The 23,335-nt window shown below is 37.6% G+C and overlaps 2 protein-coding genes across 2 annotated transcripts in view; both read right to left on the minus strand.

Annotated features, from left to right (window-relative positions):
* Cap-H2 (Chromosome associated protein H2) overlaps positions 1-23,335 on the minus strand; it is a 72,641-nt gene that overhangs the window by 43,555 nt on the left and 5,751 nt on the right. The window contains exons 2-5 of the mRNA XM_083119690.1: positions 16,358-16,519; positions 10,498-10,629; positions 5,908-6,086; positions 3,604-3,698 (exon numbers count right to left, since the gene is read on the minus strand). Coding sequence (XP_082975816.1) covers positions 3,604-3,698; positions 5,908-6,086; positions 10,498-10,596 — 373 coding nt within the window. The 5' untranslated portion in view covers positions 10,597-10,629; positions 16,358-16,519. The remainder of the gene's footprint in view (positions 1-3,603; positions 3,699-5,907; positions 6,087-10,497; positions 10,630-16,357; positions 16,520-23,335) is intronic.
* On the minus strand, positions 10,606-14,830 carry LOC145985620 (uncharacterized). Its single transcript, XM_083119691.1, has 2 exons — positions 13,865-14,830; positions 10,606-10,629 (listed from the first exon to the last, which is right to left on the minus strand). Exons 1-2 carry the CDS (start codon positions 14,828-14,830, stop codon positions 10,606-10,608), a joined length of 990 nt encoding a protein of 329 aa, XP_082975817.1.

A 23,335-nucleotide genomic window follows, 5' to 3' on the forward strand; every position in this document is an offset into this window, starting at 1 on the left:
ATGCTACGAAGTTAGCGAAAATTTTGTATTTTTCTACTGTCCGGTGAGTGTTTCCTTTTACCTTCTTTGATTTTTACTTATCCCTTTTGGCCCTCCTTGCTTATATATAGGCAGATACGATCTGTGAAAAATATGATGTAGAAGTATTTATAGGATCCCATATATTCCTTATGGAGAGGTAACTTCAACTTCAGGGTTGTTACGATTTTTTGATTATGAAATTCCCTGACATTTCCAGTTTTTCCAGCCCAAAAATGAAATTTTTCCAGACATGTTTATCATCATGATTTTTCCATTTGAACCTTGTGTTTTTCAATTAATTATATAATCCATTAATTATTATGAATACAGGAAAACCTCGTCAATATGAAGTTCAAGGGGCCAAAAAATGTCAACTTTGTATTAAACGACTTCGAGTTATCCAAACTTTTAAAGATGGCGCCTGTTTTCAGGTGTAAATAAAGTAGAGTATAAATTACCCCCACAAAGGATGTTTTATACTTGGTGGCAGCTCAGAAAATAAGCTTTATATGTACTACATAATAATATTGTACGTTTTAAAGAAAGTGTAAAAAATGTTACACAAAATGAGAACACGGAGCTTAACGCGGACACAAAGATTCCAAGGAGACGGTCCTGTCTAGTTATACAACCGGTTATGCACGGGATGCATGTTGTAGCAAAAGTCTTTTAAAAAACGGTATTTTCTTTTAATTGTGCAAAGTCGTTGCTCTTCCACGAAATTCTTACAATTTTAGTTCATAAGAAACCCGTTTGCACGAAGACCTACGGAAAGGAAAACAATCTTGTTTATTGCAAGAAGTGAAACTTGGAAGAATCTTGACAGTTGTCACAATGGCGCGAGCAAGAGACGGGAGATAATCGGGAGATAATCGGACAGAATGAATATTAGATTTTATGTGCGTTCACTAGAACTGGTAAGAGAAGATTCTCTTGGGAGAGAACACAACCTTTCCCTGGCACAAAACAAAACAAAAAAATCGGGGCTGTAAATTTCGTTCTGGTTCGGCTGTCTAAACACATCATAAAAAAAATACGTATTCTTTGCTTCAGTTAACTTCATATTCACCCTCCCCCTCCCCCTTTGCAGGGATCAGTTCAGACTCTTCCTCAACTTGCATTGTAATCCACTCTGAAAAAGTAAACACACAACTTGCAATCTGTTTGCACGTGTATCCTAGGACACATTAAACAGTGCCGCACACGATTATCACTCTCGTTTGGATCCCACTTTAAACTGTATATTTAGTCCTGCTTAGCTCATCAGCATAAAATGAACTAAAAACAAGCTTTACGAAACTTGCGTATTTTCAGATTAATCGACAATTTATTGTAGGTTTCAGGAGTATTCTGGAGGTCAAACACTCGCTCCACCAAAACTTTTCCTCTCGTATTCCTACATTGAGCATTGCGGTTTTCTTTTTTTCTTTCTTTTTTTTTTAACAGCAGCACGCTAATGGTTCTGAATTAAAGCGGGAAGTATATGGCTTTGCGAGATTCAAAACAATGATGCTTATTCCTTCGCAAGCGAGAGCTTTCCAGACTTTAGACTAAACACTGGCGCCAGCTGCAACGTAAACACAATGAGACCGGCTGGAAGTTAGAGCAGCAGGTGGCAGAAGGGAAATCATCGGCATTTTAAAGATAACGCAGTTGTCGAAGACCAAATTTTATCAGCAGTGTGAAAAAAAAAAATCCTTGCATTACCTTTTACCATGCAACAGACAATAATACGGGCAATATTTCCTATCCAGACAGCTGCATTCAAACAAGAAAGAGGGACCTGAATTCTGCAATTATCACATTACCATGCACACCAGTCGCGGATAATGAGCTGTTGTAGGAGAAGGAAGGGGGTAACTTTTCTTTTACTTATCATGCGGCTTTTGTTAGTTTTGAAGAAGGTATTCAGAACTGTTTGCTTTTCTTTTAGATGCCAAAGGAAAGGAGTCCATGTGCCCACACAAACAAGAAAATCGTGGCCGAAACAATTAGCATCAGACCCCCCCCCCCCCCCCTTTGCTGATAGAAAAAGGGGAGAAGTCACTCAGACAACAAAACACTGTTTTGGCAAATTTTATGACCGGCACAGTTGGGAAACGTATGAAGGGGGAAACTGGAGTTGCAACATACTTAAGATCGACGTCAACTTTTGCAGGAAACCTACATGACAACACATTAAGCGGGTTGACGATATTTAGTTGGCCTATGTGCCTTTGATTATCTGTAACAGTTTCACTTTTTTTTTTTTATGAAGTTCTACAGGGCACAAAGAACACGCTTTTAATGAAAGTGGTTACCGGAAATTGTCGGCTACCAGGCCAAAAGTTGCTCGCTCACGGGAAATTGCTGTATCTCGAGCTCAGAGCTAGACAGATGGGTGAGACTTCCAGGCGCCACGCGTCTTGTATTTTGGAACATTCGTGCGATCTTATCTCGCATTTCTCATCTAGCACTGGTGAATATTTCCAAGGTGGCGCATTCAGCGGGGAAGAGCTTGACCTGCTATGCACATTGACAAAGAATGTCAATGTCCAGCAGGCATTTCAGGCTGCTTCCCTCGAGTTGTGAGCAGCTCTTAGGACAAGGAAACATGTCAAGTTAAAATAATGTCCAAGCTCTCTCCACATTCGATCTTCTCTTGTCGACTTATCCAGGTGTCTACTTCGAATTAAGCGAAACCAGTTTTGCAGAAGGGTCTTGTAAACAACTTCGTATTAAAAATTATCCGTATTTCGATTTCTCCGTACTGAAATACATTATAAATCCTATCTTATCGGCTGGGGAATGGGAAGAACTTCGGATTAAAGGGTACTTCGTATTAACCAATATCGTATTAACGAGGTTTTCCTGTATTCACTTTCACAACTTTTTCTTTTAGCAAATTTCATTCTACACACATAAGAACACGTGAAAAGTCGAAGAGTAAAATGTAAAATTACAATCGGCACCAAATGTATTGGGTGCTACAATCAAGTGCATCTAGCCTTCAGGCTAACGTAACAGAGTAACATTATTCACCATAACAGATCTCCACAATATAAAAACAACAGAAAAAGTCCATAAACCATACATAATTTTTCATTTTCTGGCAGATTTAGTGTCGTAGAAAATGCAGCTTTTTTGCTTACATTTATAAGTACACAGCATCTGGAGAAATTTTTGTTGCATATAGCAATTCTATAGGAAATGCCAGCATGACTAAGATCTATAAAATAATAGACGATAACTCATCTTCACCAACCTTTCAGATAATTATGATCATATTGTCAATGTACTTTAGTTATCAATCAGTAGAGGCACATATTTTTGGTAAATAAAAAAGCAAAATTTCGGTACAAAAACGGAGTCACTTTCGGGTTCAAAAGCGGTAAATAAAATAAAATATCGGTGTTACAGCGGTGAAAAATTGGATGAAAAGTGGTATATAAAAATATATTTTTTTTTTAAATTGTGAATATAATCCTAAATTTGATTAAAAAACTACACTTATTCCACAGAATTAAAATAGGCTGGCACAAACTGTTCCTCCTGCCCTTAAAACATATTGTAAATTAATATTTCATAGTTTCACAAACTTACCTACAGGTAGGTCATCATGTGACCTGTAGTCTGGTGGCATATTAAGCTGGTTTGTCATCCTTCTTCGGTTATCACCTGAAGATCTTGCATCATTCCTTAAATGAATGGAGCAAACTATTTAACGTGACATCAACTACAAAACCTTACGCAGGAAACCCTTAGTAATTTAAAGTTAAAATAACCAGAAACCATTAACTGAATTAAACAAAGTCTAATTAAATAACCTTCAAAATGTATAAACAACACCGTAACTAGAATGGATATCAACATCAAAAGTCACATTTTGCCTCTTGGTCTTGGAAACTAGGAAAACGGTGAAAATTACTGACTTAACTGAACAATTTCATTACAGACTATCAATAAAACATCAATTTAAAAGTAAAACAGGAATTTGATTTTAAATATATATATATATATATTTGGCATTCAACATCACCATAGCGTGTCATTACAGCCTGGATTTCTAGGCACTAAAAACTGCATTGAATCTAAATATATAAATTTGGCTTGTGCAGAGAGGAAGTTTATTAGAGTGAATAAAAACTGCTTAAATAGGTGGGTAAAAATGCAGTGAAAATAAAAAAGGTATATATTAGACATCCATTTTCAATATTCTGAATAATGAAAGGCCTCGAATATTCTCATTCAAAAGTAATGCTTCCATTACATTCACAGTGTAATAATTACATAATTTTTGATTTAACGGAAAGAGTATTAAATATTTATAAATTATCAAAACAGAAAAATCTTCAAAATTTCTATTCGTACATGAGATACTTGACTCATGTATAATGCACACATTTTTACAAAATATTTGCATTCAAAAACTGTGGTGTGTATTATGCATGGAATAATTCGGACAGCCACCATGAAACTACGCATGTTTTCACTATGTCACAGCATATAACACGTATATATCAACAGGTGCAAATACAAATTACCAAGTTGGATTTATTTAATAATATTATTTTTTTTAAAAAAAACCATAGAAGTGAAATGGCCATTTCCCATGATTTTTCACTTTGTAACGAAACATTTTGCGAAATCAAGAAAAACAGCTTCATTCTGGCAGAATTCGAGTGTGCACCTCCCGTCATATGGGATGTGTACCAGCAGTATTTTTGGGCTAGAAATAATAGAAAATAACTTCCTGAGTGTTGCAAATCCAAACATAATATTGATCTTGCTTCTACTACTGAATGCCGGCCCCCATGGCAGAGTGGTTAGCACATTGTGCTACGACACCAGGGGTCCTGGTATGACCATTTCCTGTCGTACAGGATTTTGTGTATCGTGCATGCGCGAGAGGTTGCTTGTTTCTTATTGTGCCAGAGTCAAGCGAATGAAATAGTTCGGTTCCAAGACTGCGACGTGCAAGGTTGCTTCTAGATGTTGCTTGTGTGTTTGACGAAATGTAAGTGTATGTTGTATTACATATATCTTACTTAAACTGTACTTTTTTTATTGTTTAACCCGAAATGTGTTTGATAGCTTCAGCCAGTGTGGTTATGCCAGGTTCGAACCCTGGCCTGGGCATGGATGTTTGTGTCCATTCATAAATTTCATCATGTCATCACTCAACCCCATCTTCGCAAATTAGGCAAAAGTGGCACAAAAAGTGAAGCAAAATAAAGCAAATCAAATAAAAAAAATAAAAAATCTTCTACTGAGTAAACAAGGTGATTACAGAAGTGACAGCTTTGGGATGCTAAACACCGTGGAGGAAGAGGGGGACGTGGCGTGGGTTGGTGACTTATTGTATACACAAGATAATATTCTCCTCTTGATCCATATAGCAACAGCTTTACAACGTACAACTAAGAAAGCCATTTCTTAAACCTGACTTGTACTGTGCATTCTATACAAGATATAATTGTTTGTAGATTTTCCCATAAAAAACTAGGGTGCACATTGCATACACACATGCATTATACATGTGTAAATACGGTTATACAAAAGTTTTATGGTGTACATAAATAATTGCTACGAATTCTTGGCAAGCATTCACAAAAGATATAGCAATGGATAGATTAGGATTCAAACTTCTTGTGGTTCGACTGTTCAACAAGCTTGTTCACAGGGACAGTTAAGAAGGGGGAGGAACGGAGGAAGTGCAGAGAGATTGTGAGTATGCGCACATGGTGACACAATTCCATCTCTATCTTAGTCACCAAAGCCTATGTTGAAGTCAGTGGTCCATCGGAAGTAATTGGACAACAATAAAAAGAACAACAAAGAAATACTTTACATACAATCCTTTCACAGTGTTTACCACAACACAGTATGACAGTACTTACTACTTACTTTTTGTGCAGAAGATTATAAACTTGCAACACAATTTGCCACAAAAATTCTACTTTTCTGCTGTACACGCTTACTGATCCTTGAACTAATAAAGCAGCTTCTGCAAAGTTCATTGACGTTGTGCCCCCATCAAAGCTCACTTTCACTGTAACAATATGCTGGATATATTCCTCCAAGTACTGAAAAATGAAACAGATTTTATGAAATATGAACATGTACAGGTTGTTAATAACGTAAAAATTACAGAATAAATGTTACTTTTAAGGTCATTTTTTATTCTTGTAGCAGTGTGTCAAGCTTACACTTAGGTAAACAGAACATATTTAGGGAAACAGGGTCTGTCCTTGATAAGAAGCGAAGGGTGAAACGGGATGTGCTTACTCAAGAGACAGTAGATGACTTTGGAGTACTATTAGAACACACTCCTCAAAAATCCCTCTGGCACCTTGCACAAGAAACAGACATTTCCATGTCGTCTGCGTGGCGAGCTACAAAGCTTTTAAACATAAAGCCACACATTAGAAGAATTGAAAGAAAATATCAGGAGAAAAATTGAAGCAATATCGGAAGAAGAACTGATACATGTTAGTGAAAATTTCCTAAAAACATGCCATAAATGTGTGGATGCAGAACTGCAACATTTGCAACACCTCTTGTAACAAGGTACGTGCTCATTTTAATTGTAACTGTCAATGTACAAGTTTATTTCATTACATAGCTAGCAGTTCCAGTTACATGGATGTTGCATCCAGATCAAAAACCCTGCACACCATACTAGCCCCCGCTCCACGGGTGACTTGATTGTGAAATACACTGTATAGACAGAAGCAGTACAGTGACTAGCAATGTTAAGGTTACGTGTATTCTAATAAATGTTAACTTGGTAACGTAATCTTGAAAAACTTCTGTGGATTCAGAACAAAACAACACTACAAGAATAAAAAGTCTTTTCAAAGTAGCATTTAATGCATTATTTTGTAACACACAAGAATAGATATACAAACTTTTGAGATGAACATGGTTATTAATAAATCATCTCAACATTTGTGCTACACTAACTCCCAACAAAGTGTCTATTTTAGTAAAGATTAAAGGACTGCAATAAAGTGAAGCCCCAATTCCACATTGCTGGATTTTACATGTTCCCACATTATACACATCAATTATTCATGGTTCCAATGGAGCCACATTATACACATCAATAATTCATGGTGCCAATGCAGGAAAAAATTATACAATTTTACTTTTTCATTTCACTTGGGTTCCCTGAAAAATGTCGAATTTAGGTTTCACTTATCAAGTTTGTTGACCAATACATAAATTTCCTCCTGAAGATCAGAGAAGAGGTGTTCTCTCAAAATGTATGTACAAATGAGTAGAGGCAGGCATATTTCGTTTTTGACAAAAACACGAAATGTGAAATAACACATTGTAATGTTCATTTGTCATGTTTCTGAAAGGTGTGAGGTGCATTTTCCTATCCTATTTTGCCACGAAATGATGCGAAATAGACTCTTAAACATGAAATGTAGGGTTAATTTACTGATGCGACACCTTCTGAGGTCTGAATTATCTTGTGAGTAATGCAATTCCCGGAAAATTAATTAATTCTGCTGTAAATATTTGAGATGCAAAAATGGACCTCTTTATACAGGAATAAAATTAATACTCGGGTAACTAAATTAATGTGCTATTACAAGGGATATGTTTATTTTGTGTAATACGTGCAGTTTTTATATCAAATTTAGGATTATGTTCACAATTCTAAAACCAAAATATCATTTTATGTACCACTTTTAATCTATTTTTCTCCACTACAACACTGAAATGTTATTTTATTTACCGCTTTCAAGTAGTAAAAGAGTTAGACAATGAATAATGTCCAATTACAGTGGAACCAAAAGCAATAAAAGCCTGCGCAGACCTGCGACTCCTGTGCATCGTACCCCGGCATGGAGAGGAGGGGCAGAGTGGAGCATGCTTCCTTATGGCCCAAGTTGATCGGAAGAATGGGGAGGTGAGCGGAGACTTTCCCGAAGGTTCCTTTGTTTGTGGTCGCTCTATACCATTGCATGCTAATAAAGAACCATTGTCATAAAATTATTAAAGGCTGTAATGCCATACCACATAAGTTTCGTTTGAAAAAATACTGGCTTCAGGAATTGTAGACATTTCAATCCTAATTCCCAGTTGGTATACGACCTTAGTCCACATAAGCTATTTCATATTTGTGAAACATTACATGCTTATTCAACACACCAAAAACCAACTTGGTGCAAACCATGTTAAGTGGTCAACTTTCAATCTCACGATCAAAGTTCCCAGGTTACAACACACCAAACTGTGTTTGTAACACAGACTTTCCATACGTTTAAGCTCTTTACCAAGATGGTGGCCTAGGGAATATGCTTTATTAAGAATTCACACTTGACCACCATCATGTAACAAGTGACAAACTTTTCTTTATTTATTTTAGAAACACTACTGAACTTGCTGTGTCTACATGTTTCTGCAACATATAAAATGTACATTTTGAATAATGGAAAAACAGAACAGCAATTTGTTACAGTATTTAATCTATATCTCCTGGAGCTCTGGAGCTTTGCGCGCATGTATTCTCGTTGAATCTGACACCTTTAAAAACATACTGCGAAGTACAAAAAAATCGGAGCTCGAGAAACAATTGTCGTAGACAGATGAAATTGTCTTTTTTATTCTTTCTTAAAGACAGGGCTTTTAGCGGAGGTAAAATTAGTACATTGTGCCTCCCAATAATTACTGTTACAGGAAGAGAAGAAAATTGATTCTTTTTCTTCAAAAATTTGAGCTGCCCTCAATAGACTGAAATGAATGAAAAAATGTAGCATGTAGCTGCAGTACATTCTGACAACCATGCAAAGTTTTGTTGACTGATACATCTTGAGTAAAAAAAAATTAACATTATGTAAAGTTGCAGTGTTGGCAGCTTCAGAACCATGTCTGTAATTTCACTTCTAGCATCAGCCCTATGGATACTGGATGGACCAAATTTGGAGGGAAGCATGACAAAAGACCACTCCATGAGGATATGTAATGCTCAAGTTGCAACTTTGAAAAAACCCTGGAAATTATAGCATTGGATAATTTTGCATAATTACAATTATGAGAAATTTCTAAATTTGGGCTTTTACCCTTTGACCCCTTATTGTCCGATGTTACTTAAAATGTTGCTTTTTACCCATCCTTACATTTAGAATTCAAATTCATCATTGTTTTCACAAAGTCTCTTGATGTTTTCTGTTACCTTGATGTTGAATTACCTTATGATATTTGGGATTCACAATTTTAAATAAAAAAATAATGTGATCAACTTTTTTTTATCTGAAATAAAAATAAAACAGACTGCTTCTTTTCACAGTTAAGTTGCTATATTAAACAATGTAACACTCACAACATCCATTACATAACGGATTATTTTTGTTTAAAAAATTGCTAACGATTGTTATAACTGTATCTTAAGTCAAAATGAAAATAAATGTCTAATGAAGGGAGTGTGTGTTCTCCTGAAACGTCACAACGAAAAACTGTTTTCTTATGCTTGTAATAACCATAAACTACAGGAAAATAATTCTACAATGCAAGCAATGCGTACATACAAGAAAAACTATAATCTTTAGATCCAAATTAACAATATTTATAAAATAATATGTTATTTGTTTAATTTGGATAAATGATTACATAAATTTATTAACTGAATGATAGCCTACATGATTAGTTTAGTGATTTAATCAGAACATTAAATGTGCAAATTGTAATAACAATAATAAAAAGTAGACCTAGTAGAAGAAATATACAGACTCAACGAAATTGGGACATAAAGTAGCCGAATTTATGACTCACCTTTACCATTTCATAACTACCTCTGCCAGCTGGGTTGAAATAAGTGTTGCCAGGTGCACATAATTTTACACTTAAAAATCAATTTTTGGTGCAAAACTACGATTTTGATTTTTCATGCAAATGTATGACCAACATTTAAGCACATGTTGCATGTGTTCGTTGACAAAATTTCGAACTGCTAGTGTTGCCAAGCTAGAGATAAAATGGAATGTTTTCACTTAAACTATTTTATCGCCAGTTCCAAATTCATCAAATGCTGCACGTTATCCATATTGGTCGCAAATTATAGATGAACATGCCATCAGTCATCTAATTGTGATCCTTCAATAATTTCTTACACATTTTTCTTACACAAAAATGAATTTCTGGAAAAACTTTAATGATGCCTTCCAACAGTTATTAATTTATCTAATTTTAATTTTCTGTATGGAGTGAACTGGCAAACTGATAATGTTAATCATCGAAAAATATCTCAATGGATGAGGCTTTATAATGCAGAAAGCCCAGTGTGAATATATTTTACGGTTCTCATGATGTAAATTTTCAAAGTTTGGGTTGTGTGACTTTTGAAACACTCTGTATAAAAAGAAATAATAAACCAGTAATAACTAATAATAATCATTCAAAGTAACTTTTCAAATTGAGAAAAAGCTATAAATAATTATGCATTATTCACTGCAAAAGTAGTGAACCGTGGTTTCTATTTCATACCTTGGCTATATCCACTTCAAAGTTATTTTCGAGATCACTGACAGGAGTCAGAAGTCTGAGGAATCTGGAATCCATGTCATTAGGAGGTGGGAGAATCATCGTGATTTCTTACTTGATGAGCAATGTTAGTATCTGTGAATAGAAAGAAAAAATCACCATAGCACAGCACAGTTGACATGTTTAATTAATCGGATATACTGCTGGATAATTCAACTTAGTAATTATTCTTTTTGTTTTTAAATGAAAATTATCTACAAGTGATTTTATAAAGACCAATTTCATTGCAAGAAAAGAAAACTTCATATGTGTAGACACATATTATTTATCCTACATTTAATGAGAAAAAAAATGTTTCTTCTCTAGCTATTTACATGCCCTAAATGTCTATCAAAGTATAAAGTGTAAATTAATAAAAGTACTTTTTATTAGTATTGCTGTTACATCCAAACAAGCTAGCACCATCACAACACTACATAATAATAATAATAATCCTTTGCGCAACAGCCCTGAAGAGCCTTGGCTTACCTCCCGACTGCCGGTCTCCCTCCCACGCTTTCCTTCATCACCTCTAAGCGTGGAGATCTGCAACCAGTATTGGAATAGTCGGGGGGTCAGCCCGACGTATCCCCAGCCATTATAATAGGTTTCCGGGACCGGATTACGCTTACTCATTCGAAGCTCCCCAATTTCCTCACGATGTGGGTTGACACCGGCCCTATACGGAGGAGGACCAACACTACATAATACTTTCTAAAAAGTCAACATTTTGGAAACATTTAAACCTTATCAAATGGATGGAAGAGGCATATTCCAAAGATGCTCAGATCCCTCTTTACAATCAACACCCAGCCTGAATAATCCTATCTGAACACAAAGAGCACTAAAAACAAATTTCCGACTTTAAACAAGTGAAATTGAAAATTAACCATACTACAATGAACAATGCTTTATAATGCAAAAATTCCAGTATGAATTACATTTATTTATTACACTGGGGAACAAAAAAAAGATTTTATTTTGCGGCATAAAGTTTAATAACAGTTTCAGCACACAAAACAGCTGTGATTGCCAATTGTATGATTGGTTCAGTTGAATTGACTCCAGTTATAAAAATAAACACAACATGGGAAATGTAGGAGGTAAAATTACTCTATGCTTTTCTCGGTAATATCAAAATTTGATAATGGGCTGAAATTCCCATAAGAAACTTATTTATTTATTTGTAAATTGTTGCTAGGTAACTTATGAAGCATTGCTAGGCAATATATCGGACACTCAACAAACCTTAAGGAAGAATACCAAAACATAAAAATGGTTTTAGAAAAAAATTGAATAAGCTGAACATAAGTGGCTCGTGTGTGTGGATTTGAAGATGGTGATTTTTTTACTACGACAGCAAAGTGGGTACACAAAGTATCCCTGTTTCCTATGTTTGTGGGATAGTCGTGCTAGAGAAAAGCATTGGACGATAAAAGTTTGGCCCCCAAGGGAAAATATTAGTGGGAAAAGCTAATATAATTCATGAACCGCTGATAGATAGGGACAAAATCATCCTTCCGCCACTGCATATTAAACTTGGGTTGATATATGCCACACTTTTCCAGGACTAAGTATTGAAAAATTGAAGGCAGGAATCTCTGACGGACGACCACAAATTCGTACACTTATAAATGATGCCAATTTTACAACTTACATGTCTTACATCGAATCTGAGGCCTGACTGAGCTTTGTGTCCATCATCAAAAACTTTTTGGGGAATCACAGAGCAGAAAAGTACCCCGATATAGTTGGAAATATATGTTGAAAAATTTTGAGAAATTGGGAGCTAATATGAGTGTGAAGATACATTTTCTACATAGCCACATTGACAGATTCCCTTAGAACGTTGGTGATTTTAGTGAAGAACGGGGAGAAAGGTCCCATCAGGATATAAGGATAATGGAAGAAAGGTACCAGGGATGGTGGAATCGCCACGTGATGGCCGACTACTGTTGGAGCTTACAGAGGGATTGTGCTAAAAAGCAATACAGCAGGAAATCGTATAGAAAACGTTTCACATAGTTTGTTAAAATAAATACGGAGAAACTAGTACTCACTTTTATCCGCGAAGCTGTTTTTTCTTCTTTTTCGATTAATTTCAGTGGCCACTGCCACCATCCTCGTTGGAACTTGCTGCGCTGTTGCTTGGCGTGCGTCTTTTGTTCGTAGTTCTCTGGTTGCCGTTAGGTGCGCTGTGCGTCTTGGTACGTCGTCTGCTATTTCCGGGCGATAACTGCTGCAGTAGTGGAATCCAAGTATGGTGCGCTTGCCCGCTATCGATGTTTAGTTCGTGCGGGAAGTGCATTATGGCATGCGTTTCCTTGATTTTGGTGTCTATGAGCGTGTGGGCAGTGTGTTTGACTCGAACCTTTTGAATTTTATGGCTATTGTATTTGATATGTCTAGCAAGACCGGTAGTGGGTTGGGCTTTTTTCGCATCTGCTAGGTGCTGTTGGATTCTTTCATTGACAGATCTGATGGACCTGCCGATGTAATGAGCCTTGCACTCACACTCAGCATCATATACACCTGGGTTGTCAAGGGGGGAGAGGAAGTACCGTTTGTGCTTGTTTAGTTTGTCAGTTATTTTGGAGTTGGGTTTGTGCGCTACTTTGATGCCAAATGGGAGAAGGGCTTTGGCTATGCGGTTGGAAGTGGTGGGATGGTAGGGGAAGGCAAACCATTTATATTGGTCGCTGGGGGTTGGTTGTGGCTGGGTTGCTTGTGGATGGGTTGATTGTGGTAGGTTAGGGTGTCTGACCTGTATTTCCGCCTTACTGCACCAAGTGGAGAGTTGTGATTCAGTGTAGCCATGCTTCAGGGCTATTTCTGTGATGGTGGCTATCTCCTCTCGTAGATCCTCTTCTTTGCCACAGTAGGAGAAGGCTCTTCGATAAAAGTTTAGCCACACATTGGCTTTTTGCTTAGGGGGATGGCTAGAGAGAGCATGTATGTACTGGTTGCCTGCATCCGGTTTTCTGTAGACGGTGGTTGTGAATTTGTTAAGTGCACGGCTGATGGTGATGTCCAGGAAGTTGATTTTACCAAGTTTTTCATGCTCTACGGTGAAGTTGAGCCTGGGGTGGATGCTATTTAGTTTGTTCACTAGGAGGTTGAGTTCTTCTGCCTTTTTATATACAACTATTGTGTCGTCCGCGTACCTTCCATATCGGATGTGTTGTAGTTCTGGAGTGTGGAGTATCTCTTTTTCAGCCAGGTGCATGACGATGTTGGCTAAAGGAGCTGATAGCGGGTTGCCCATCGCAAGGCCCTCGGATTGGTTGTAGAATTTATCTTCAAACTGAAAGTAATTGTGTTTTAGACAAACTTCCAATAGTCTGGTTATCTCCTGAACCTCTAGGGCCGGGATTCTGTTAGTTGTCAGCCATCTTTCCACCGAACGCAGTGCTAGGTCTATGGGAATTGAACTGTACATGTCTACTATATCAATGCTGGCTAGTTTTGCACTGTCAGCTTGCACTATTGAAGTTACCAGATTTTTAGCATCGGCACTGTTGCGGAACACGTATGTAAGTTTGTGGTTGAAAAGAGATATTTTGTTTTTTAGCCAGTTTGTTAGGTGAACTGTGGGGTAATTGAAGCCAGCTATTATAAGTCGCATGGGGATTCCAGGTTTATGAGTTTTAGGAATGCCATAGGCAATGGCAGGTGAAGGGTGGGGATTGAGGAGGAATTTGTGGTCTTGTTCACTAAGTATGGCACTAGATTTCACTGCATTTTTCACAATTCTATTGTACCTGTCTGTGGGGTCTTTTTTGATGACACTGTACGAGTCACTGTTCAGTTTGTCTATCACTTTCGTGGAGTAATCACCTTTGTGCATGATTACGAACTGGTTTGTTTTGTCAGACTTTAAACACCAAACATCATTGGCGTTCAGCCATTTGCCAAAATCGGAAAGGACAGAAGAGATTTCTTGGTGCACTGGATTAGGTTTCCTGGTTTCACTGTTGGTCATCACTTTTTGAAAAATTCCGGCTGCTGACGTTCTGATGTTTTCCGAATCTTGGGGTTTGGGAGCAAAGCAAGCTGCTTTTTCTGCCGCACATATGAGGTCGAGGGTGGGTGGTTTACTGTTTTGTACATTAAACTTATCGCCGTAGGCAAGGAGTTCTTTGAATTTGTTGGGGATTGAGAGATTTGACAGATTTATTATGTTTTTTCCATGTCCGTCATCTGGGTTGATTGCATTCTCACTCGGCCACGTTCCTCCCAAGTGGTGAAGTTTGTTGCGTAAAGACCTAGTTTTTTGGTTTTCCAAGATTTGCAGCATGTATTCGATGTTATTCTTAGCATGCTCCCACTTTGTGGGTGGTAGCGTGGTTTCTAGTCTATTTCTTTGTCGTTCACACGTGTGAGCCAGCTTCGCGGATAAAAGTGAGTACTAGTTTCTCCGTATTTATATACTACCGCGTCTCTCTTTTCCCAATCATGAATAGTTTGTTACTTCATTGTGTACATATTTTCTTAATTATTTTGATCATAGGCCTTTTTACATTTATTTTTATAATAATGATTGTAATCACAAAAAGAAATATTAAATTGTTGTTGGAAGTTCATTTATATGTATATCTTATGTTTTTGCCATTTTGGTTTAGTTGCATTTATTTCATAAATTAGAACCAATTCAGGAAATATATTATTATATCATTATTCAGCAGCATGAAATTGCCCTAAATTAGCTTTCAAACACTGTGCCGCAATTTCGCTGTTCCCCAGTGTTATTAATGATCATGGCTAACATTGCGTATTTTGATCAGTAGAGACCACATATTAAAAGGAATTCCTTTTTTTTATTTTTTAACATGGATCATGGAATAAATAACAAAAGTGTCAATTATTATCTTTCTCCAACAAGATTACGTGGTTTTGATTTCCCTTTCTTAGCCAACATTCCCTTTCTTAAATACATTATCCTTTCTGGTCCCTTCATTGACTAGTTTCTCAGCATACATTCCTTTTTTTCCCTTTTTAAAAGACATCTTCCTTGGTCCCTTTATTGACAGGATATCGAATATTTTGTATGGCTGAATTTTCCCTACACAAAACATTCAACAAATGTCTTATTTGGTGCAGCTTAGAGGAAATAAAGAACAAGCACCTTCTACCTTACCTTCCCTCCATGAGTGTACGTTGTAGCAATGCCATCTGACATTAAGCAGTAACGAACGTATTATAAGCAGCACGCCTGTTGAGTTGAAAGTGGACTTATCTGCTAAATTTAGACTTTTATTGTGAAGTTTTTTAGAATAGTTTTAAATTTACTGTGACAGTGATGACAGTATTGAGTGTCAGTGAAATGGTGAAGCCAGATAAAAGCAGCAGCAAGCTATGGGAATGCGGTAAGCTGTTTCAAGAAAAAATTCATCGAAACAGATGGTAATATTATTCGCTGTACTTCACCTTTAAAAAAAGTGAAAATGTACTAGTTTATTTTTTCACTCCACTAAAAATATTATTTTAAATGAAAGCACAATATATACCCATTCATATATAAAAAGGGCTAAATAAAACTATAGTTCTTTTTTATTTCCTTACTTTGGCAATAATTTTCCCTTTTTTTTTGTAGTTTTTAGTTATTTTTTCCCCTTTAAAATCCAGTCTCTATTCATCAGTTTCTCTCCATATGTATAGAAATTCCTGAATTCAAATCACAAAGTTCAAATGAAGCCAGTTGAAGTTGAGCCTGTCTATTTGGGATTTGATTCATATCGAAATTCTGAAGCCAGCAATGGGCACCATCAAGGAAATTACATTTCCAAAACAATGAAGGGTTTATACCAAAACCAAAAATACTTACCTATTTCATAATTACGTTTCAAACTTCTCAGCATAATACTAATGAATATCCTTCACATGCAGGGTTATGGCATGCTATAGTGAATGAGTCCATAATGTATAACGGCTCCAATGTTTGATTATATCATTGTTACACCCTTCTATTTTCAATCTTCTTTAAAACCTGGAAAATATTACATATACAATGAGAATGAAATAGGGAATACTCAACAGATACCGGAAATGTTTAATTTACAATGCCATGAGCTAAATCTTCTGTTCTAGATAAAGGGTAATGGTTGGACCAGCAAGGTTGCCAGTTGGCAAGAAAACTCAACAGAATTGTTGAAAATTGTGAATGATAGGGTGTTGTGCATGAGGGAGGCAATGGGATCGGAAGGAATGTGTTAGGAATGGTGCTGAGGGTTGGAGATAGGGTTTGGAAAGTTAATGTGTAGCCTTGTTCAGGTCAGGGGGTACAGTTGCATGCACGGTTGATATATAGGCCCTCTCCCAGGATTTCAGTGATAAGGTGTTGGTGCATTACTGTAAGGAGTGGATTATCTCTACCCAGAGGCTAAAACAGGGTGGCCACTCCAGGACCATGAAAATATTCGAGTATGATTCCTGGTATTGAAGGTGTACTATCCAAAAATTCAGAGTACAAGAAAATGCTCTCTGCATTTCGACCTTACGTATTACCACCTCTCATCACCCACACAAATATATTAACAATATAAAGGGTTTGTGTCATACCTATGCATGTGTCACAAATTTTTATGGGGCATAAGTGATGAACATATGAACTGAAAGCCAGAAAATAACACGCGATAGCGACTGTCGACATACTGACCCGAACATGTGACATTCTCCGTGCGACAAAAGCACACACAGAAGTGTACTGATACAGAACATGAAACTTTTTGAGTTTATCTATCATTGCCACCAGTTAATTTGTATCTTCATTCGTTTCTGATTTATTAATAATTAAACTGTGTCTACTATTTTGTGAAAACGAAATTCCCTGACTTTTCCAGGTTTTCCAGACCCAAGTCATTAGGGCAATTAATTTAGATGAACATGTATGTACAGTAGCAGCGATTAGGGGAGTGTGTGGGGGATTTTCTTATATGTAAGAAAATCAGAGCACTTAGATGAAAATTCACACTTAGTCACACTCAAGTTTAAAACTGTCAACTGTAGTACATCAGATTAAACTTTTCACCACAAAGCATACTTTATCCTCTTGTACCTGTATATTTATGGAAATTTATCAATATACTAGCAAGCTTTCATTATCACATTATGTGAAATTATTGATGGCCTCCCTTCACCCCCTTATAGCCATCCTCCACCAACACATTATAAAATAATTGTTTTACCAATTTTTTGGAGTTAATTATTTCCATAACAATTCAGTAGTCATACGAAAAATAATATATATGTTTATAAACTGAATGTAATTTTGTACAATAGTTTTCTTCCTTTAAAATAAATGCACAATTTGAATACTAGAAATGTTCTTCTAACACATATAATTGGCGTTCATTAACATGTGAAAGTTTCAAAAGAACACATTACTCGAAAAAAGACAACTACACTATCTACTTCTTTAATGCTTTCATCAACTTTTTGAATTTCCTTTGCAGATCTCTCGAGGTTTTTAGCTTTCTTTGTACTCAGTTCTTTCAGTTCTGCCATACTTCTTTCCCTCTCTTCTAAACGAGTCTTCTGAGTTTCTCTTGTATCATGCTTCGTTCCACTTTCCATTTGCATTCCTTACTGCATAGATTAAAGATTTTGTTATAGGGACTTCTTCAACCCCTCCATAAGTTACAATTGCATTATGTATACATTGTTGGGCAATAAGTGAGTCCTCATCAAGATTATCCACAAGGCATTGCTTATTTACAGAGAAACTGCGCTCAACAGAAGCATTTCCATGTAAAAGCATTAAAATCTTCTGGACAAACAGTATAAAGGCACTGTTGTTACAGTCTTCAAGAACTGTCATCCACATCTGATCCAGCCAATCAACAGAAATGTCAAAATTTTTCATTCTTGCAATCACATTGTCATTACTACATAAGCCAGTATAGAACAGTTTTATATCACCTGCAACAGGGCCAGAAAAATGGCACTTTTCAACTAGGACTTGTAATGCCACATTTACTTGGTCTTCACCTACTTTTCAATCCAAAACAGATGCTGGCGAGACATGCTGCACCATATGTGAGCCTATATTTCAATGGTGATTTTATACATATCTTCTTACACAAACATTGTAATATTTTCAGACAATCTTCACGAAAACGTAACATCGGAACGTCAGATAGTTTCACAGATCTAAATGCTGCTAAAGTTGCATACCCAATGTCAACTTCTTTTGCAGAACACACATTCTGGATCAGTTAGATTTAGTTTCAAAAGATCTTCAGAACTTACAGCTTCAAGCAGAATGGACTTCTTTATAAACCTGGACATACAGGATTTCAGTAGCTTCAGCAAATATTCATAAAGTAGAGGCACCATTGGTGAATCAGACTGAAAACTGACAATAAAGGGTTCCATATCAGCTGCAATAGTTTGAAAGAAAGCTAGTCTGACTGGTAACAGAGGATTGCTCACTTGTGACTTAATAGTTTTAAAGCTTTTACACCTTGCTTGATTGATTTAGTTTATTTTACTTCGCATTTTGTGCCTCTTGGTTAATTTGCGAAGATGGGGATGAGTGACGAAATTGATGAATGGACATTCACAAACAACCAAGCCCAAGCAGTGTTCGAACCTGGGACCCTTGGCGTCGCAGCGCGATGTGCTAACCACTCGGCCACAAGGTCCGGTGGTTGTTCCTTGGTACCAGAAACTCTGTCAGCATAGGTTTTCAGAAATAGTAAAAGGTACTGTGTTTTTCCACCACACTTCCATTGTATAACCACCGAATTAAACAACACTTTTTTGAAAAAAACTTTTGATCCTGTAATTCTTGTGAAATCTGCTCTCTCAGCTGGAACATTTTTAAATAAATTGTACACTGCCCTTAAGAATACCACTACGTTCCAACCAGAACTCTGAAAAAATGCTTTGAAAGCACCATCAAGAATATGAAGTCCACAGATTCCTATTTCCAGCAATGTTGTACTTTCTGGCTCATTAATAGCTATGTTTTCCTTGAAAAGGGTGAGAAATTTCCAGTTAACTGCTGGTCCATCCATGGATATTGCGCTATGTTTTTCAAATTGATACCTTTTACACATTCTTGAAATGCCAGTAGCAAGTCACTAGCTTTGGTATGGCCCAGAAAGACTGAACACATACAAGGTCTACACAAATACATTTTTTTCCAGAAAAATAGTCAATTTCCATGACTTTTCCAGAAAAAATTAAATTCCCTGACTTTTGCAGGTTTTCCAGACTGGTAGACACCCTGGTCATACACTTTATGTACACCCTGTATATAAATTTAAATATCATGCAAATTCTAGAAGACACTAATGCACACAGAATTTCCAGAATTCAAGGAATTTGCGGTGAATAGCCACCTTATAAAAGAAGTATTATGACCACTGTGAATGGTGACATTGAAGTTCAGGTTTCGGGTAGAAGAGCGGTATGATCCTGAGGTTGAAGGCTGTGAATGTCCCCCACCCCGCCCCCCCCTCTGGTAAAAGTCACCACAGATGCTGCAGGTGAGTATATACATGAGGTTTGAGATGGGGCAGATCCTTTTATTGGTGGACAGTAAATCTGTCTGTGGCACTGTGACTCTGGATAGATGCGGAAGCGATGAGAATTGGACAAGTATTGCACCTTGGGTGGTTGCATTTGTGACCAGGAACATTCTTGGTTGTAGGGTTGAAGGGGTATTGTGGATTATGCAGCTCTTCAAGATTTGAGGGAAGAGGGGAGGGGCAATTAAAAGCCTGTCCATGTCTGAAAAAATGTTTCTGGTGTCGGGATCATTGTGAAGAACGGGAAGGAGAGACCATACATTATGTCTGATTTTGTTGAGGTTGGGGGTGATATTACAGGATGTGTGCCGAAATAACAAATCAAAATGTGGTTGTGCACCATCGTGTTGCCTCGGTGCCAAGGTACATCCTCCAACAGTTCAAGCAAAACATCACGAAGAAATGCATGATATGTGCCACCACACAGGCGAACAGGGAAAATATACGGCCCAATCAAATGGTCATGCACTATCCCACACCACACGTTAACTGCAAACCTGTGCTGATGGTGTGCCACAAGATTTGCATGTGGGTTTGCAAAATCCCAAACGTGACTATTTTTACTATTGAACACACCCATTTTGGTGAACGTTGCTTCATCGGTCCACAACACCCTGTTCGCAAAATTCGGGATAGTTTCCATCTGATGCAAAAACACCACACATGGGCCAAAGTCCTGAGGTAAAAGGTCTTGTGCCTTTTGGAGTTTGAAAGGGTACATCCCCTCTTCGGACAGAGCACGCCACACATTAACATGGGAGGTGTTATGCGCACTGGCTATAGCGCACGTACTGGTGTCAGGACGATCCCTGGCAGCATTTAACACCACATCCACAAACTGATCTGTGCGCACACTTCGTGGTCCTCCAATTTCTTGACGGGGTGGTAGCACTGATCCTGTTTCCCATTCCCCATACAAATGCCATGCTGCATGGCTATTACTTCCTGTTTGGCCATAAATCAGATGCATGTCTGCCAGCTCCTCTGCGGTGTATGCAGCCATCCCTACTGCTGGATATCTGCCGACCCGTAGACGATGAACACTAGTGCACTGTACACGATGGGCCGTGCCTATTGCGAGGTTTGCCCAATTCGCCCCAAGTTCACATCCCTCCACTCGTACGTATTCAACTGCAAATGTGGGTTGGTAACCTGGTGCTCTCCTGCCGAAAGAAAACTACCGTGTTAGCACCCCTAGTGGCAACACCAAAGTCAAGGTCACACTTTGGCCTTTGTGCATGTGGGTACATACAAATATCGACAACACAACATTGCGAACAAAAATATCGCCATGCTAAACACTCCATAAAACCCTTCCCTATCCCCATGACTTCAACAGACCCATTCGATTCCTTTGGGGAATCGATTGGGCATCAACTTCACACACCTCACATGTGCTTTCTTGAATAGAGCATGCCGCATTTCTTTGTGGAACGCTCTTAGCCGTGGTCATATGGTTGGCCGTTGTGCCACTATTTCCTTGTAAACATAATTTTCACACTTTTTTCCACTTCAATAAATCCAAATGGGTGCCTTTTTCGGCATTTCGTCACATGAACTTCTGCGTTCATTTTCACTTGTAGAATCACCTCCTACGTGATGGAAACAAACTTTATAAACACCCTGCATAACAATGTAAATCCACTATACTGTAAAAAAAAAAAAAAAAAAAAATAGCAAAAATACTTGACCACAAGCAAAATTTCTTGACTTTCCTGACCTACCTGTTGATTTCTTGACTGGTAGACACCCTGTATTAGAAGGTTGGTGTGAGGTCACTTTGAGGGTGTGTGTCAGGCAGATAGGAATATTTGCTTGTTTCATGAACAGGGCAAGGATAACCATAGTTGACCAAGGATGGGTGTAGGTGGTGGTTGTAGTTCTGTCAGAAAGTGAGTGAGGTGTTGAAGCATTGTACTCTGAGGGCCAGGCAGAATAGGATTGCTTTCTTTCTGCAGCAACTACTGGGGTCGTATAAATAATAATCATGTATCACCAAAACATCCCTTGTGAGAATACTTATGAAATATACATTTAACCTTTTGGAACCCAAGGCCATTTTCACATGTAACCCCCTTGGTGCCCAAGCCGATTTTGAGCAAAATGCAGAGTTTCAATTAAATGGTGTAGATCGAAGACTAATTGCCCTAGAGAGATGAGTGATATACCGTTGTACGCGGAATGAACCAGAGATTCAGACTATATGAAATTTATGCAAATTCGGCGTATATGTGGTGGTGGAGAGGGGGCTAACTCTCAAAATTCCAAAATTTCAGGGAAAAAAATTTGGTTCCCCCACCCTCCCCTCAAGAAAAAAGTACATGACAGTGTCGACATGCACATGGAAATGATCGCTGACATGTAAGGAACACAAAAATATTTGCATTATTTCATATGACCAATGTAACTTGAGTTGTACCCCCAAAAGGAATGGAAAATTATTCAAGCTTCAAAATGCAGCGGTACCTTGAAATGACTTTAGCTCAGAGACTATTTGCCCTGGAGATATGAACGATATACCGTTGTATGCAGAATGAATCACAGATTCAGAAGATATATAATTTATGCACATTTGACGTATATATGGAGGGGGAAAGAGGGGAAATCCACTGAAAATACTTTTTTTAAAAAAATGGAGTTTCTCCCCCCCGCCCCCCGAAAAAAAGGATATGAAAAGTTTAAAATGCACATAGAAATTATCGCTGACATGTAAGGAACACAAAAATAATATCTGCATCATTATCATATGACCAGTGTAACTTGAGTTGTACCCCCAAAAGGAATGGCCACTGATTCAAGCTTCAAAATGCAGAGTTACATTGAAATGACTATAGCTCAGAAACTAAATGCCCTAGAGATATGAAAGATATACCGTTGTATGCAGAATAAATCACAGATTCAGACGATATATAATTTATGCACATTCGGCGTACATATTGAGGGGGAAAGGGGGGAAATCCCCTCAAAAATACTTTTCTTTTAAAAAATGGCGTTTCCCCCCCCCCCCCCGAAAAAATGTCAAAATGCAAAATTTATGCAAATTTGGCGTATATATGGAGGGGGAAGGGAGAAAACCCCCAAAAAATATTTTAAAAAATTGTCACTTCACCCCAAAAAATGTCCTCGCATTTGGGCACAAAACGACACCTACGCACAACATTCACGGACGAAAAGCTAGAACGCAGTGAAAAATGAGCGCCAATTCTTGCAGCTGCTTGAAATCCTATTTTTAGAGAATGCAGGGTAGCCTCTTTTGCAACTTGTGGACA

The sequence above is a fragment of the Lepisma saccharinum genome, chromosome 3 (genome assembly GCF_977018435.1).
Source record: "Lepisma saccharinum chromosome 3, izLepSacc3.1, whole genome shotgun sequence".
Classification (NCBI taxonomy): Eukaryota; Metazoa; Arthropoda; class Insecta; order Zygentoma; family Lepismatidae; genus Lepisma; species Lepisma saccharinum.